This window comes from Xyrauchen texanus, chromosome 49 (assembly GCF_025860055.1).
Source record: "Xyrauchen texanus isolate HMW12.3.18 chromosome 49, RBS_HiC_50CHRs, whole genome shotgun sequence".
Lineage (NCBI taxonomy): Eukaryota > Metazoa > Chordata > Actinopteri > Cypriniformes > Catostomidae > Xyrauchen > Xyrauchen texanus.
Genome location: NC_068324.1, coordinates 2,767,630 through 2,784,662, shown reverse-complemented (window position 1 = coordinate 2,784,662; position 17,033 = coordinate 2,767,630). Strand labels below are relative to the sequence as shown.

The window sequence follows — 17,033 nt, the reverse complement described above, 5'->3', positions numbered from 1 at the left end:
CATCCAAAATGGATAATTCTCATCATTTAAAGTCACTTTGCCTTCTTTTTGAAGCAAATTATACAGTGTATTGTTGCTGTATATCAGCATATTTCAATTCAGTTATATAAGTGTTTTTTTTAAATTAAGTATACATTTTACATTGTCACCCTTACAAAAATAACCACTTACTGTAGTAATTTAGAGCTGTCAGGTTGTAGTCCAAAATCCTGGAAGAACATTAGCATTTGGGGTTTTTGCATATATGAGTAAATAATGTCTGTGATAAACATATTTAAAATACTTTGTTCAGTGGCGTAGGCAAGGGTGTGCACATGCCACCCAAAACGTCATCTTGCACAACCAAATGAAAAAACTTTTTGGCGATTAATAGCATGCAGTGGTGTAAAAATCCATTGATATAATGCTCAATCTTCAATGCATCATCGATTGCAATGACTATAATAATACCCAATGTGTAACAGAGGCCTTCTCAGATAACAAGCACCCTCGTAACAAACTTAATAATTAATGTAACATTGGTATTCATTTGTGGTTATTTACATTTGCAGTCGCACATATACTCTGAACCATTCTGTGACGGGGCGGAGGGTGGGGCCGGGTTGTGATGCTGCACATCCGGCCCTGAATCAGGCTAATCAAGCCTCCAGTCGGCCTTTATCCCTCTCGGAGGCTAATTAGCCTGATTAGGGGCCTGGATCATGACACGCCCGCCCTCCGCCCCGTCAGATTCCTCCCTCGTTCTCCCAGGCCCGGGAGTCCCCGGCATGACGTACATCCCTGCCTTCCTGAATCTGGGAGGGGACAGGGGTAGGGACACAACAATAATTAAAAACCCTGTAACAGTCCCATACAAATTTTCCCTTGGCACACCCAAAAGCCTCGTTTCTGGCTACGCCACTGGTATAAATGACATATTAAGTTGCTAAAGAAGGACTACAATGGTTTTCTCTTTCATCAAGCATGTACACTTCCACGTCCTTATTTAGTATTTTTAACATACTTTTTTTTTTTTTAAAACAGCCACTTCAAAATTCAGATTTTGCTACCTTTCAATGATGAACAGTCAGAGAAAGATGAGAAATCAAGAAGTGAGTGGGATGGAAACATGACCCAAAATGGACTCGAACCCGGGTCTTCCATTAACAGCACAGGACAAAATGTTGGCACACTGGCACTTCTTATGATGCCAGTACATTGACAATGATATAATCCATCTAAAGGACTCAAATGAGCTATCGTGTGTTTAAAATCAGCTTTGAAAGACAATTAGAGTAAAGACAACAGTCGTTTTGACGCCAATATCTTACCTTCAAGTCCCGCTTCTACAACCAGTGAGGAATAAAGCCACATAAAGACATGTTTGCCAGCAAAAAATACCCCAAATCCTTATATGAACAGTATAACAACACAATAAACCAAGAGTTACATTTGTCTTTGAAACTAGCTGTTTACTTGTGACATCATTGTTACATAAAATAGGTTTATATTTCACGTCATCAGCGATCCATTTCAAATCCGAAATATAAAAAGTGCAAATGACAGTTGACGGTACACTGCCCATACAACATGGTTCAGTGTCTTATTTTTTCCTTTTTTTTTTTTTTTTTAAATCTTCCTCCGTTATTGTAAACAAAAACAACAACTTAATTCATAAGCAGAACTTGTTACAGCCACATTGACATTCATGACGTGAGAAACTGTACACGAGCAAGGCAGAGTTCGTCGTCATCGATATTTTCTCTCAGTCTTTAGAAGAACGTGTCCGCCAACCGGCACGGCGAAAACACAATGCAGAATATTTAACCATTTCCGCTATCATAACTTACATGGAAAATGTTTACAAAGCGATGTGTCATATTCATATAAAACAAACCAATACATGAATATATAAAAATCATTTTTTTGGGAGTGTACAAAGTATTTACGTAAGCAAATATCTGCAGTTCATTGTGTGTGTGTGTGTGTGTGTGTATATATAGCTCTCAAAGTACAAAAATGTGAGAGTCACTTGGCATTAAACTCCATGAAGAATCTCTGGGGCCCCAAATTAGGAGTCCGGACCCCGGGGAACAGGAGCAGGCGGCTCCGAGGTTTGGAACGATTCACTTCACTTTTGCAAACCGTCTCAATTTCAGGAGTTTCTGCAGCACCAAACCTCAATGTCACTGTATGTTGGAATAAGATCATAACATCAGAGCTTAACGAGAAAAAAAACAGGAAGCTGTCAGCAAGTCCACGCGGTATCCATAGAATCCGCTGTTTTATGCACATTCATAATTGTAATGCTACGGGCATCCCTCACGACAGATGGGATGTTGCATCCGAGAGATAGAAGCTCCACAGATCTCACTTTCTCTCCAACGATGACGCTTAGACAAAGCGTTTATATGAAGCTCATGACATATGCATGTTTATGGAGCAACTCAGGATAACACACTAAAATAAAGCAACACAGCAGAAACTCGATCATGAAACACGAGTGCATTTTTCATAAAACCATTGTTCCGTAAATTGTCAAAATGTGACAATTTATATAAGAATGCATTTCTGAACAATGAACCGAATGTGCTGATTAACCTAAGATGGGTTTGCAAACATTTAGTTGAATTCGAAAATTTACGTAAGGCTGGTTTTACGAACGCTGAACTAAATGTGACGATTTACGCAAACGTTATTATACAAACATTAAACTGAATGAAACAATGAGCCTCATTTATGAAACACAAGCAAAATAAATATGAATATTTTTAAATATATTGTCAAATTCAATTAAATACGCACAAAACGTAATTCATGTAAGAATGTTTCCAAAACGTTTAATTGATTGTGAAAGTTAACATAGTGATTTTACGAATTTTACGAACATTAAGGTGGGCCAGATTCATGAAACACAAACAGAACGGATTCCCGTGTATATCATACGTAAAATAATTATTGCGTAAATTGTCAAAATGTGACAATTTATATAAGAATGCATTTCCGAACAATGAACCGAATGTGCTGATTAACCTAAGATGGGTTTGCGAACATTTACTTGAATTAGAAAATTTACGTAAGAATGGTTTTACGAACGCTGAACTAAATGTGACGATTTATGCAAACGCTATTACCGTTAACACCTTTTTACCATAAATTGTCAAATTCAATTAAATACGCACAAAGCGACAATTCATTTAAGAATGTTTCCAAAACGTTTAATTGATTGTGAAAGTTAACATAGTGATTTTACGAATTTTACGAACATTGAAGTGGGCCAGATTCATGAAACACGAACAGAACGGATTCCCGTGTATATCATACGTAAAATAATTATTGCGTAAATTGTCAAAATGTGACAATTTATATAAGAATGCATTTCTGAACAATGAACCGAATGTGCTGATTAACCTAAGATGGGTTTGCGAACATTTACTTGAATTAGAAAATTTACGTAAGAATGGTTTTACGAACGCTGAACTAAATGTGACGATTTATGCAAAAGTTATTATACAAACATTAAATTGAATGCAACAATGAGCCTCATTTATGAAACACAAGCAAAATAAATATGAATATTTTTCCATAACACCTTTTTACCGTAAATTGTCAAATTCAATTAAATACGCACAAAGCCCAATTCATTTAAGAATGTTTCCAGAATGTTTAATTGATTGTGAAAGTTAACATAGTGATTTTACGAATTTTCCGAACATTGAGGTGGGCCAGATTCATGAAACACGAACAGAACGGATTCCCGTGTATATCATACGTAAAAATATTCGTGTAAATTGTCGCATTCAGTTCAATGAGACAATATTACGTACAAATCGATTTATTAAAAAAGTACACAGATTCATTCTGCGCATGTTTAATGAATAAGGCCTAATGTACGTAAGCATGGTTTTACGAACACTAAATTGAATATGACAATTTACTTAAGAATGCTTATTCATTAAAAACGCGAAAAACGAATTTCTGTATGAATTGTACATAAAACCATTAATTTGTCATTTGTTCCATTTAATGGGAAAATGTATACATCCACATATATTTATGAACCATTTACGCAGTAATGTGCTCTGCTCATATTTCACAGATAAGGCCCATTAAACTGGATCTGACCATTTAGGTAAAAATAATTTTACGAACAATTTACACAAATTTGGCTAGTGTTTCATAAAAGAAGCCTAATGTGTGCAAACATGAGGTTTTACAAAATAAAAGTCCTATTATTAACATAAACAAAACACACATATATGCACTTTAAATATGTATTATGGAAATACAATCCCAAAAGAACATAGACATTTTTTTTGTTGTTGTGCAAAACGGTTTATCGGAGTCGAACGTTTGAATTCAAATTCGCATCTTTTCGGCTTTTCTCCACAAAGACCCATGCAGGATGGATAAACAGCAGCCGTTATCCATTTCCAGTCATTGATAATTCAGTTCCTCATTCTTAAAGCTGATGTGGGATCAGTGTTTTTTAAAAACGGCCTGATTCTTCCTGAGAGCAGGGTTAAGCCGGGAAATTTCAGCGTGTTTGATTGGTCTGAGCTGTTGTGTGCTTCAGGCGGTGGTGATGGCGTTCAGATCCTTCATCAAACCCTCAAGGTGAGCCATTTCCTCCGATAGTTCATCTGTTTCATACGTCTGAGAGGGAGAGAGCCATGCAAAAGGAGCCATGTTAGAGTTAGGACTAGGGGGAGGCAAGACAATGATGGGAAAATTTGTTAGAAAAATAAACGGGCCTCATTCAGGAAACACAAGCAGAATACTTTTCTGTAGAAACTGTTTGTATTTTGCCACATTCAACTGAATGTTTGTAGAACTATTACATAATTATTAAAGTAAATTGCTGCATTCAATTACATTTTTGGGAAATAATTTTTACGAAAATCGTTGCATTCAATTCTAAGTTTGTAAAACCATTCTTATGTATGTCGGATTTAATTTAATGTTTGAATTAGTTTTTTTTTAATGAAAAACGTCACATTCAATTCTAAGTTTGTAAACCCATTCTTATTTAAATTGTCGCATTTAATTCAATGTTTGACATTTGTTTTACGAAAAACATCACATTCTAAGTTTGTAAACGCATTCTTATTTAAATTGTCGCATTTAATTCAATGTTTGAATTTTTTCTTTTATGAAAAACGTCACATTCAATTCTAAGTTTGTAAAAGTATTATGTAAATTGTCGCATTTAATTCAATGTTTGACATTTGTTTTTACGAAAAACATCACATTCTAAGTTTGTAAACCCAATCTTATTTAAATTGTTTAATTTAATTAAATGTTTGAAAGAATGTTTTTACGAAAATCGTTGCATTCAATTTGGTAAATTTTCGCATTTAATTCAATGTTTGACATTTTATTTTACGAAAAACTCATTCAATTCTAAGTTTGTAAACCAGTTCTTATGTAAATTGTCGCATTTAATGTTTGAAAAATAATTTTTACGAAAAACGTCACATTCAATTCTAAGTTTGTAAATCCATTCTCACATTTAATTAAATGTTTAGAATTTTTATTGCGAAAATCGCTGCATTAAATTCAGAGTTTGTGAATCCATTCTTACGTAAACGTTCGCATTCAATTGAATGTTCGAAAAAAAAAATGTGCAAAAATTGCTGCATTCAATTCGAATCTGTTGCTTTCCATGTTCTGAAAATATTTTTAAGAAAAAGGGTGCATTTAATCAGTGTTCGTAAAACAATTCTCACGTAAACTGTCACATTCAATGCATTGTACAAAAAATAATTTTAAGATTTAAAAACATTCTTATAAACATTTTTGCAATCGATTCCGTTTGTTAAATTTGTCAAATTTAATTCAGTTTTTAAAACAATATTTACATGATTGCCAAATTGAATTATATTTTTGTAAAAGCATTTTTAAATACACTGTTGCATTAAATGTAATGTTCATACATCTATTCTTGTAAATTGAATAGATGTATTCAATTAAATGTCCATAAAACACGTAGAAGTTTGAAATGGTTCATAAAGTTGTTCTTGTGATTATTGTTCTGGTCTGAAGGCATCAGATTCCACAAATATAGTTTTACAACTTGTAACAGAAATCCAAGCTTGTTTTTCATGAATGCTGGTGTGATAGAGAAGGGAAATACAGAGGGAGGGAAATAGGTTTAAAGCAGCTCAGAGGTGAAAACAAAAGCAAGATGCTACAGCGCGACCTACAACAGAAGAAAGAGATTCATGCATTTCAGAAGTAACACAAGGACATGCAAACATCAGTGCGTTTCATTTTGGTGAGTTATTTGTTATTCAAAATTAGGCAAAGAAAAATGATGTTCACATTAAGTCAGACAGGAAGTAAAAAAATACAAAAATAAATATTAAATCATTTTACACGGTGATTTTCAATAATCATTTCAAATACTACAATAACATATCTAGGTCACATTTCACTCCAAAAAAAACATAAAATAAGAAATGATATTTTATATGAAGAAAATGAAGCCTATTTTTTTGCATTCATCACAATTAAGTGTAAAATTCTGCATAATCATTTATAACAATGCGTCCAGACATTAATACAGTATTTCTATTACAATCGGCATAACCACCTTGGAGTATAAATACTTTTGCAATTTAAAAAAAACGTTTTTTTGCATTATATTAAATGACAGAATAACACACTTAAATTGTCTTAATGGAAAATATAATGACTTTCTTTTATTTTGGTGTGAAATTTAAACCGAACATGTTGTCGACAGGTTTCATAATGAAGCATTTACTGTAAATGAGACGACGCTCCAACACTCACCATGTCCGACTGTGACAACATCTTGCTGGTTTCTGATTGGACGGGTGCATTCGGGACTGTTCCTGTCATTGGAGCTCGTGCTTGACTTAGTGTTCCGATGGACGCGGTCTTAACGCCAGGCACTAAAAACACAGAAAACAACTATTGCAACATCTTTTCTACGCTTCTCTCTCTCTATTATCTGTAAAGCTGACAACAATATGATACTGATACTCAGCGAGATGAACAGGAAACTGACCTTGCTGTGCCAGCAGAGGGTTGCTGGGTAATGCCGACTTATAGGTGGGCGGGTTGTGGGCGGAGACAGTGACCGCTGGCACAGCAAAGCTCTTGAGCGGGTGTGTTGGCCTGACGTGGGCCGTCGGTGGGTTTATGCTCGGCGGGTCTTCCTCATTAATGACCGCTTCCGTCTTCTGCAGCTCCACTGTGCAGGTGGGCTGACCGGGGGCAACCGGAGGTTCAGGTGCAGCGGGTTGAGTCCTCACAGACTCTATAAACACACAGAAACTTATATTCCACAGCTCCACAGTCTGGTTGTCAGCAATACGTACACTAGCATGTAAATACCTTAATGCAATCGTTAATGCTTATGTATAATAGTTAAAATATTTATAAATATAATATGTACGGCCTATGATCAGGGCTGGACTGGGAAGAGAAACCGGCCTGGGATTGTACGTAGCAATTGGCCCAAAGGGGGGTGGTGGGGGGGCTGGTGGTGGGGGTTATACAAAACAAACTTCAAGTGCGATTCCAGAAAACTCCATAGCTTTCCCAGGCCTGCCACAAGAGGGCATGACTCTCACCTGTAGAGGGCGCCCTGTCTAAGTATGGCGTTGGTATGGCGGGCGCTCTCAGGCTGATCTGATGGTGAAGGTAGCCGCGCGGAGGAAGATGATAGTGATGATGATGGTGATGAAGATGATCGAGGGAATGAATGGGGTGAGCGCTAATCACGGCTGAGAGAAGACACACACAGAACATGACACAGCATGGCATGACAACAGAGTGCTCATAAATAACAGCGTTACACACAAGACACAACGGAAATAAAAATAAGTCACATGGGTTTGGAACAACACGAGGGTGAGGAAATGATGACAGAATTTCCCTTTTTGAGCAAACTATCCCTTTAAGGTCGTGTAGTGCTGTGATGTGTAATCACACAGCGACGGAGAGTGAACTCACGCTGGGGAGGTTGAGAATCGAAGGGCATCATCATTTTCGGTCTCACTCCCCTCAGTGCAGCCACCGTGGACACACTTTCCTCGACCTCATGACCTGAAACACAAACTCGTTTATTACGCGGCTATCCGTGTAAACTGTGATTTGAATCATTCCTAGAAAGTCGACGCCCTGCTCTCACCCCGTCTCTGATGGGAGGGTTCAACGGTCGGGTCCGGGGCGGTTCGAGGGATGGGCGTCTCGGTCATAACCGGGTTCGGTTCGGGTGATTTGTCCATGGGTTTGAGCTCCAGAGACTCGTGATGGATCCAGAGATCAGGAGGTTTCAGGTCTTTAGAAGAACTCTTGTATTTGTGAGAGCCGAGGTTGGACTTGCACGCTGCACGCTTCCTGAAAACAAAAACACAAACAGCCCGAATCTGAACATAAATGATATTTAAACTATATACAGTATATAAGTTATGCTTTAAATACATGTAAAAAGCAATATCTTCTTAAATATATAATGCATTTATAAGGATTTAAAAACGAAATATTTTAGAGGATATATTATTGGTTACACTATAGCCGAATTTGTACGGGATTACTTTTCGAAACGATGTACTGATTTGGACGGGACGAAGATCTCAGTGTATATTACAGAGGTGGGCGTGTCCGTTTTCTAGATCTGGGCTTTACAGAAGGTTGAACACATTGAATTTAGGTGTCAAAATTAACATATCTTTTTTTTTACTTTTTCTGTTTAAATTTAAAATGACTTCTCATTTAAAAAAATCTTTTTAAATAACTAATAATGTATTAATTATACAATACAAATGACTTATTTTAGTGTGACTATCACACCTGGAGTCGTGAGTTTCAGCGTGCTGAGTGACTCCAGCCAGGTCTCCATAGCAACCAAATTGGCCCGGTTGCTAGGGAGGGTAGAGTCACATGGGGTAACCTCCTCGTGGTGGTGATTAGGGGTTCTCGCTCTCAATGGGGCGTGTGGTGAGTTGTGTGTGGATCGTGGAGAGCAGCATGAGCCTCCACATGCTGTGAGTCTCCGCGGTGTCGCGCACAATGAGTCACGTGATGCACGGATTGACGGTCTTCTGCCGCCCGGAATGAGGTGAGTAACAGCGCCACCATGAGGACCTACTAAGTAGTGGGAATTGGGCATTCCAAATTGGCAGAAAAGGGGGATAAAAATAAATAAAAATGACTTTCGAAAAGCCTATTAAAATAAACATCACATGCGTTTATAGAAGCGGCTGCTTATAATTAACCCACTTAAATGAGACTTATCTGTAATTATAATTATAATATTACATGCAGAAGAGTGACGCGAATAAGTACGATCTTAACGGAAGTTCGTGCAGGTCAAAATAAACGCGTTCAAGCGTTCAATATCAGCAATCACAGACACGGTTGTGTCACATTCGGATGGGATTAGATTACTCAGAGGACCCTTGAGCTAGCCAAAAAACAGAAAGGCATTAGTTCTCTCATTTTTACAGAGGTTGTGAGAGAAAAACAGACTTGTCAGATTCAGACAGGATAAAAATCACAAAGTACATCCGCAAAACTCGAATTTCCCTGACCTCCTCAGGGAAAACTAGTCCCGTCTGGGATTATGAGAACATATTTATTATGTATGGCAAAGGCATTATAATGCATTAGTAATGTCTTCAAAACATTTCATATGTTATAACTACTTATAAATAATTGGATTCACAATTATAATATTTGACCTACTCATAGTTATAGAGAGAATCATGCATTATAACACACTCAACAGAAGTTAATAAAGTTAATCGTTTAAGTGCCGTCATGCAAAAAGCTACAAGGCTTCATGATGTGCTCGTATACCATTTTGAGTGCTCTTGGCCTGCTACAAAAGCAACATCTACTTATAAACAGCCATAACAGAAACTTGTAACATGCAAAACATTTCAAGTCAAACTTGTCATCAAAATAAGTCTCCAAATAATATGCACAAACATGAAAGTTTATTGAATAGATAATGCATTTTATAATGACTATTCTTGGGTGTGTTTTGTGTAAGTGACAAAGCTTTGGCTACATGTGTTCAACATGCATATTTATTTTCTCGAATGACCCGTACTGATGCGTTTTAATCGTGTTTTTTATTTGTTATTTTAAATGTCCCAAAATTGACATTGAATGCATGTTCATTTGCATTTTGTGCATTTGTATATAACTTCCATTCAGTGTGACTTCTCATTTTTATAGTGAATATTTTGGTCACACTTTCTATGAAATCCATATTTAAAATGCAATGCAAAGTCCTTATATATACACATTATAATGCATTAGTAATGTCTTTGCTCTGGGATGCTGGATATCAGCATCTGGGCCAAAATCTGAATGATGGCGATCCATTCTTGCCTTATTAGTGCTCGGAGTGGATCACAATTTGTGGGCTTCATGTCATCTCGACTTCTGAGGATTGACCACAGGTTCTCTATGGGATTAAGAGCCGGGGAGTTGCCTGGCAATGGATACAAAACTTCAATGTAATGATCTCCGAGCCACTTCATTATCAATCTTGCCTTGTGACATGGTGCTCCATCATGCTGGAAAATGCACGGATCATCACCAAATTGCTCCTGGATCGTTGGGAGAAGTTGCTCTTTATTCATAGCAGTGTATTTGTGCAGGATTGTGAGCGAGCCCACTCCCTGTGATGAAAAGCAACCCCACACATGGATGGTCTCAGGATGCTTTGCTGTTGGCACAGGACTCATGGTAGCATTCACTTTTTCTTCTCCGGACTATCGGTGGTGACGCGATTCCGTAGCGGACTCCTCAAGAGGAGACGGTCCTGGCACTCTGGGACGTCCTGAAGCCTTCTTCACTGCAGTTGAACCTCTCTCTGTGAAGTTCTTGATGATCCAGTAAATGGTTCTTTCAGGTGCAATATTCTTTGCAGCAATTTCCTTGCATGCGAGGCTATTTTGACGCAAAGCGATGATGGGTGCACGTCTTTCTTTAGAGGTAACCATTGCTATGATTGGAAGCACTTCTTCCCTCCTTTTATAGCAATCAGTCTGCTCTTATAATCCAATCAGAATGATAGAGTGATTTCACCTGACTAGTACTCATTCAGACTTGGTTCACACTCAGGTGCTACTGATGCTACTAGCTTGTCATTTTGTGCCAGGACCAAATAAACAGTGAAATTTGTGGGTTTTTTGGACAATGAAGCTTTTTGCAATTATTTAAAATGCATCTGATCACTCTGCAGAATAATCTAGAAACAATGTGAATCAACACCACAACAACTGAAACACAAAATTTATGTTACTGCTAATACTTTTGGCCACGGCTGTATTATAAATATAGACTTCATCAAAAGCGTTACCGATATATTCACCCAAAAATGACAAAGTACAAGAATACCATTAAACCCAAAATAAAAGTACGTAGATGAAGTTTGATGTTATTGATGCAGATGTTATATTTGATTCTGGTGCTGTAAAAAGTTGACCAAAGATGTGATTTGATTAGAGAGTGAATAATGACTTCAATTATGGTCTGTTCATCATGCAAAGTGATTGTATGGCTTCAGAAGACTTGGGATATAGTGCATGATTGATGTTGACTAAATTTACTGTGGTTTTGTAGTGTTTTTATGGTCCTTTATGGGAGTCACTATTCACTTTCACTGTATGACAAAAAGACGGGAACATTCATAAAAAAAAAATATTTCCTTGGAAAGTCATACGGGTTTGGACCAACATAAGGGTGAATAAATGATGACAGAATTTTTTTTTTTTTTGGGTGATTTTTTTAAAAATTGTATTAATTTCTTGCATGGACAAGCACATTTTCTTTAATTTTTAGCCCATGAAAAGGACTCATTTTCTTTCATGTTCTAGTTTGGATCATTTTGACAATAGATTGATAGTCACAAGTTCACGAGGCTTTGCAAAATGAAAAGGATTTACTGAAAAAACGAAAACTAAAATCTGGTTATCATTCGATTTGTCGAACACATTATATTTGATGTTTAATTTTCAATTACTTGTAAACTTAAATTTGTATTATATTAGTGTGCCAAAGTATATATTATATAAGCGATAGTCTTATTTTATAATAACCTCATAAGGTACATTTAGCTACCTCAATGTCAAAACGTGGCTCAATTTACCCGAATTCAACTTGTGTGAGTGTGCGATGTAGGCCATGTCCACACTTACTCTTATTTATTTGAAAATGCATTGATTTTGCAATGTTTGCACCGCTCATCCTTGCTGGAACGGCATTTTCCGGAGTGTTTTGTAAATGAAAAAGTAACGAATTATGGAATTATAGGTTTCAAACTTCACATGGTCTTAAAAGACTGAAGAGTGAAGTACACACTTTTTCTGGTGTGAGTTGGACCGGCGTGTGCAGAGGATGGCCCCGACGACCACAGCGATGATCGTAAACACTCCGACTGAAACGATCACCACTATCACCAGAATATGACTCTCCTGACTGCCTGTGATGCCTGGCTTATCTGCCAGAGAGAGAGAGAGAGAGAGAGAGATTTACATCAAGTCTGAAAGAGATAACAGTGTCTGTCTTGAAAATACATGTCTACTTTTTTACCAAAGTTGGATCCGATCCCATGTTCCGGCAGGGTGGGGTGGCCGGGTTTTACTTGCAGCCCTACAGATAACAACACATCAGCAAAAGCCAAATATCACACAATGCCTTTGTTACATCATAATGAAGTAGAGAGAGAGAGAATGCTGAATTACCCTGATCACTCGACATCTTATCAGACGGTTCAGCTGAGAATAAAGGCACCGTATTAGCATGTCAAAACAAGCAACAACAAGTGAATAAACAACAGAATATGACACAATTACAGCTGGTATCAAGATGCATTTCAGGTGGCATATTACAAGACTGCAGGTGTACCTTTAGGCGTTCTGAAGTGCACTGTGTCAGACATGGGTCCCATGCCTTTAGAGTTGCGCGCCTGGATCTTAAAGTAGTACGTGGTGTCGAGGGTCAGACCCTGAATCTGATGGGTCAGTCGGTTGCCCACCACAGGCTCCACTACCCAATCATGGACCTCAGCATTCACATCAGTGCTGTAGTAGATGATGTAACCTGAGAGAGAACAAAGCTTGGTGTCCGAGCTGTAAATGTGTCCAAGATGTCCTTTTGAGGTATTGGTTCTTTATCTAACAGTACTTCACAGCGGATTTAAGAGGTACCTGTGATTTTGCCGTTGGCTTCAGTGGGCGGCTGCCAGTTAATATTGATGATTCGTGGATTTCCCTCTTTACTGATGACTGTCACATCTTTAGGGGCGGAGCTGGGAACTAGAAGCAACATTTAGGGGACACATAAGGTACGTTGTATGCCAAGTTCTTACTCAAATTCGTACAATATTTTTTTGTCCCCTCAAAGCATAATACTCAAATGTACAGTACGTTCTAGTTGTGGTAAATATGCACTAATGAAAAAAAAAAAATCCAATATTTACCATGTTCCAAATAAGCAAAACAAGCAAACAAACAGAAATAATAAGAACTTACTGGACTCAAAGGTGGTGCCGTGGGCCGTCATACTCCACGTACTGCTCCTGCGGCTCTTAGTCACCATAACGGAGAACTCATACAGTGTGCTGGGTTTCAGTCCCGTCACAGTATGTAACAGAGACGTGGTGTTTGCCATCTGACAAATGAACCAACAGAAGAACAAGCCACAGGATCAGAAAATGAGAACAGCATTTTCTCCAACAAAGAACACGATAGTTTGCTACGTTTTCATCGCTCATCCTCACTGGAACGGCATTTTCCTCCACCGAAAACAGGGTTTTGAAAATGAAAAGGTAACGAATTACGAAAATAGAGGTTTCAAACTTCAATGGATTAGAGTGGACATGGTCTATAATATACACAGTACAGTGTAGTATGCAGTATAGAGAGTGTAGTATGCACTATATTCATATTTGATACAACTTAAAAAAAAATACTGTGGGGTATACAGTATAGACTTTAGTGTGTAGTATGCAGTATACTAGTATTCCATACTACTTATTAAGAAATAATGTGCATTATACAGTATATACAGTACAGCGTAGTATGCAGTATACTAGCATTCCATACTACTTAATAATGTGCATTATACAGTATATACAGTACAGCGTAGTATGCAGTATACTAGCATTCCATACTACTTAATAATGTGCATTATACAGTATATACAGTACAGAGTAGTATGCAGTATACTAGCATTCCATACTAAATAATGTGCATTATACAGTATATACAGTACAGCGTAGTATGCAGTATACTAGTATTCCATACTACTTATTAAGAAATAATGTGCATTATACAGTATATACAGTACAGAGTAGTATGCAGTATACTAGCATTCCATACTACTTAATAATGTGCATTATACAGTATATACAGTACAGCGTAGTATGCAGTATACTAGCATTCCATACTACTTAATAATGTGCATTATACAGTATATACAGTACAGAGTAGTATGCAGTATACTAGCATTCCATACTACTTAATAATGTGCATTATACAGTATACACTTTAGTATGCAGTATACTAGCATTCCATACTAAAGAAATAATGTGCATTATACAATATATACAGTACAGAGTAGTATGCAGTATACTAGCATTCCATACTACTTAATAATGTGCATTATACAGTATATACAGTACAGAGTAGTATGCAGTATACTAGCATTCCATACTACTTAATAATGTGCATTATACAGTATATACAGTACAGCGTAGTATGCAGTATACTAGCATTCCATACTACTTAATAATGTGCATTATACAGTATATACAGTACAGAGTAGTATGCAGTATACTAGCATTCCATACTAAATAATGTGCATTATACAGTATATACAGTACAGCGTAGTATGCAGTATACTAGCATTCCATACTACTTAATAATGTGCATTATACAGTATATACAGTACAGCGTAGTATGCAGTATACTAGCATTCCATACTAAAGAAATAATGTGCATTATACAGTATATACAGTACAGAGTAGTATGCAGTATACTAGCATTCCATACTACTTAATAATGTGCATTATACAGTATATACAGTACAGAGTAGTATGCAGTATACTAGCATTCCATACTAAAGAAATAATGTGCATTATACAATATATACAGTACAGAGTAGTATGCAGTATACTAGCATTCCATACTACTTAATAATGTGCATTATACAGTATATACACAGTACAGCGTAGTATGCAGTATACTAGCATTCCATACTACTTAATAATGTGCATTATACAGTATATACAGTACAGAGTAGTATGCAGTATACTAGCATTCCATACTACTTAATAATGTGCATTATACAGTATATACACAGTACAGCGTAGTATGCAGTATACTAGCATTCCATACTAAAGAAATAATGTGCATTATACAGTATACACTTTAGTATGTAGTATGTAGTATACTAGCATTCCATACTACTTATTAAATAATGTGCATTATACAGTATACACTTTAGTATGCAGTATGTAGTATACTAGTATTCCATACTACTTATTAAGAAATAATGTGCATTATACAATATATACAGTACAGAGTAGTATGCAGTATACTAGCATTCCATACTACTTAATAATGTGCATTATACAGTATATACACAGTACAGCGTAGTATGCAGTATACTAGCATTCCATACTACTTAATAATGTGCATTATACAGTATATACAGTACAGAGTAGTATGCAGTATACTAGCATTCCATACTACTTAATAATGTGCATTATACAGTATATACACAGTACAGCGTAGTATGCAGTATACTAGCATTCCATACTAAAGAAATAATGTGCATTATACAGTATACACTTTAGTATGTAGTATGTAGTATACTAGCATTCCATACTACTTATTAAATAATGTGCATTATACAGTATACACTTTAGTATGCAGTATGTAGTATACTAGTATTCCATACTACTTATTAAGAAATAATGTGCATTATACAGTATATACAGTACAGAGTAGTATGCAGTATACTAGCAATCCATACTAAAGAAATAATGTGCGGTATACAATACAGTATACAGTGTAGTATGCAGTATACTTGTCTTTGATACAAATAAAAAAAAATAATAATAATTTGAGTATACAGTCCTAGCCTACCATACTAGAAATGAGAAATAACATGCAGTAAACACTATAACCTGTGTAGTATGCAATTTATTTGCACTCCATACAACTTAACAAATAAAGTGCAGTTATAGAATACACTATTTAGTATGCAATAAGCAGTATACTAGTATTTCATACTACTTATGAAATAATGTGCAGTATAAGTTTGTATGTACTGTGTAGTATGTAGTAAGCAGTAAAATATCATTCTATACAACTTTTATTGAAATAGGTAGTATTACAATTATTCCATACTACAGTTTAAGAAATAATTTGTTGTATACAGTGTACACTGTAGTAAGCAGTATACTAGTATTCTATTTTGAACATATCCAATGGCTCTGTAGGTGTCTTGATGGTCCACAAGCATTTAAATGCACACAAGAAAGCGTACACTAGGGGGCGCTTTATGCACAGAGAACTTGAACTGTTACAGTCAATTGTGTCAAATACAGAGAACTGAAATACTTCCATGCAATAGAAATGACTGTGGACTCCAAACAGATCCATCATTTCAAATCAAGTTCCTAAAGGAAAGATTGATACCTTAAACTTTGTGTTGGCGGGAATGTTGGTCTTCCATCGTATGGTGTAATATCTGGAATCGGTGATCTTCTGGTTCTTCGGGAGCGAGTTGTCAGCCCAGCTGACTTTGACGGTGTCGAAGCCGAGGACGGTCGCCTGAACGCCCACCGGGGGCAGCATGGGTGTGGGGTCGGGTGCTGGGGTGTATGGGTTATTGAACAGTTCATAGAAATCAATATCAGGGTCTATGGGGTCTGACAGATGAGTCAAACACAAATCATAATGAATAAAAAGAGCAATGGGAAATGAGAAAGCAATAGCAAAATATGGAAGGATTGGTTTGGGTTAGATGAGAATAAATGGATTGATGGTTTAGCAGAT

The 17,033-nt window shown here is 36.7% G+C and overlaps 1 protein-coding gene across 1 annotated transcript in view; it reads right to left on the bottom strand.

The window, feature by feature from the left end:
* Positions 1–1,430: 1,430 nt before the first annotated feature.
* Positions 1,431–17,033, bottom strand: part of LOC127640245 (neogenin-like) — a 143,346-nt gene continuing 127,743 nt past the window's right edge. The window contains 13 exon segments of the mRNA XM_052122696.1: positions 1,431–4,635; positions 6,775–6,896; positions 7,013–7,264; positions 7,581–7,733; positions 7,963–8,055; positions 8,141–8,349; positions 12,328–12,466; positions 12,559–12,618; positions 12,711–12,743; positions 12,874–13,068; positions 13,176–13,283; positions 13,500–13,638; positions 16,674–16,906. Of these exon segments, the coding sequence (XP_051978656.1) occupies positions 4,552–4,635; positions 6,775–6,896; positions 7,013–7,264; positions 7,581–7,733; positions 7,963–8,055; positions 8,141–8,349; positions 12,328–12,466; positions 12,559–12,618; positions 12,711–12,743; positions 12,874–13,068; positions 13,176–13,283; positions 13,500–13,638; positions 16,674–16,906 (1,820 nt within the window). The 3' untranslated portion in view covers positions 1,431–4,551.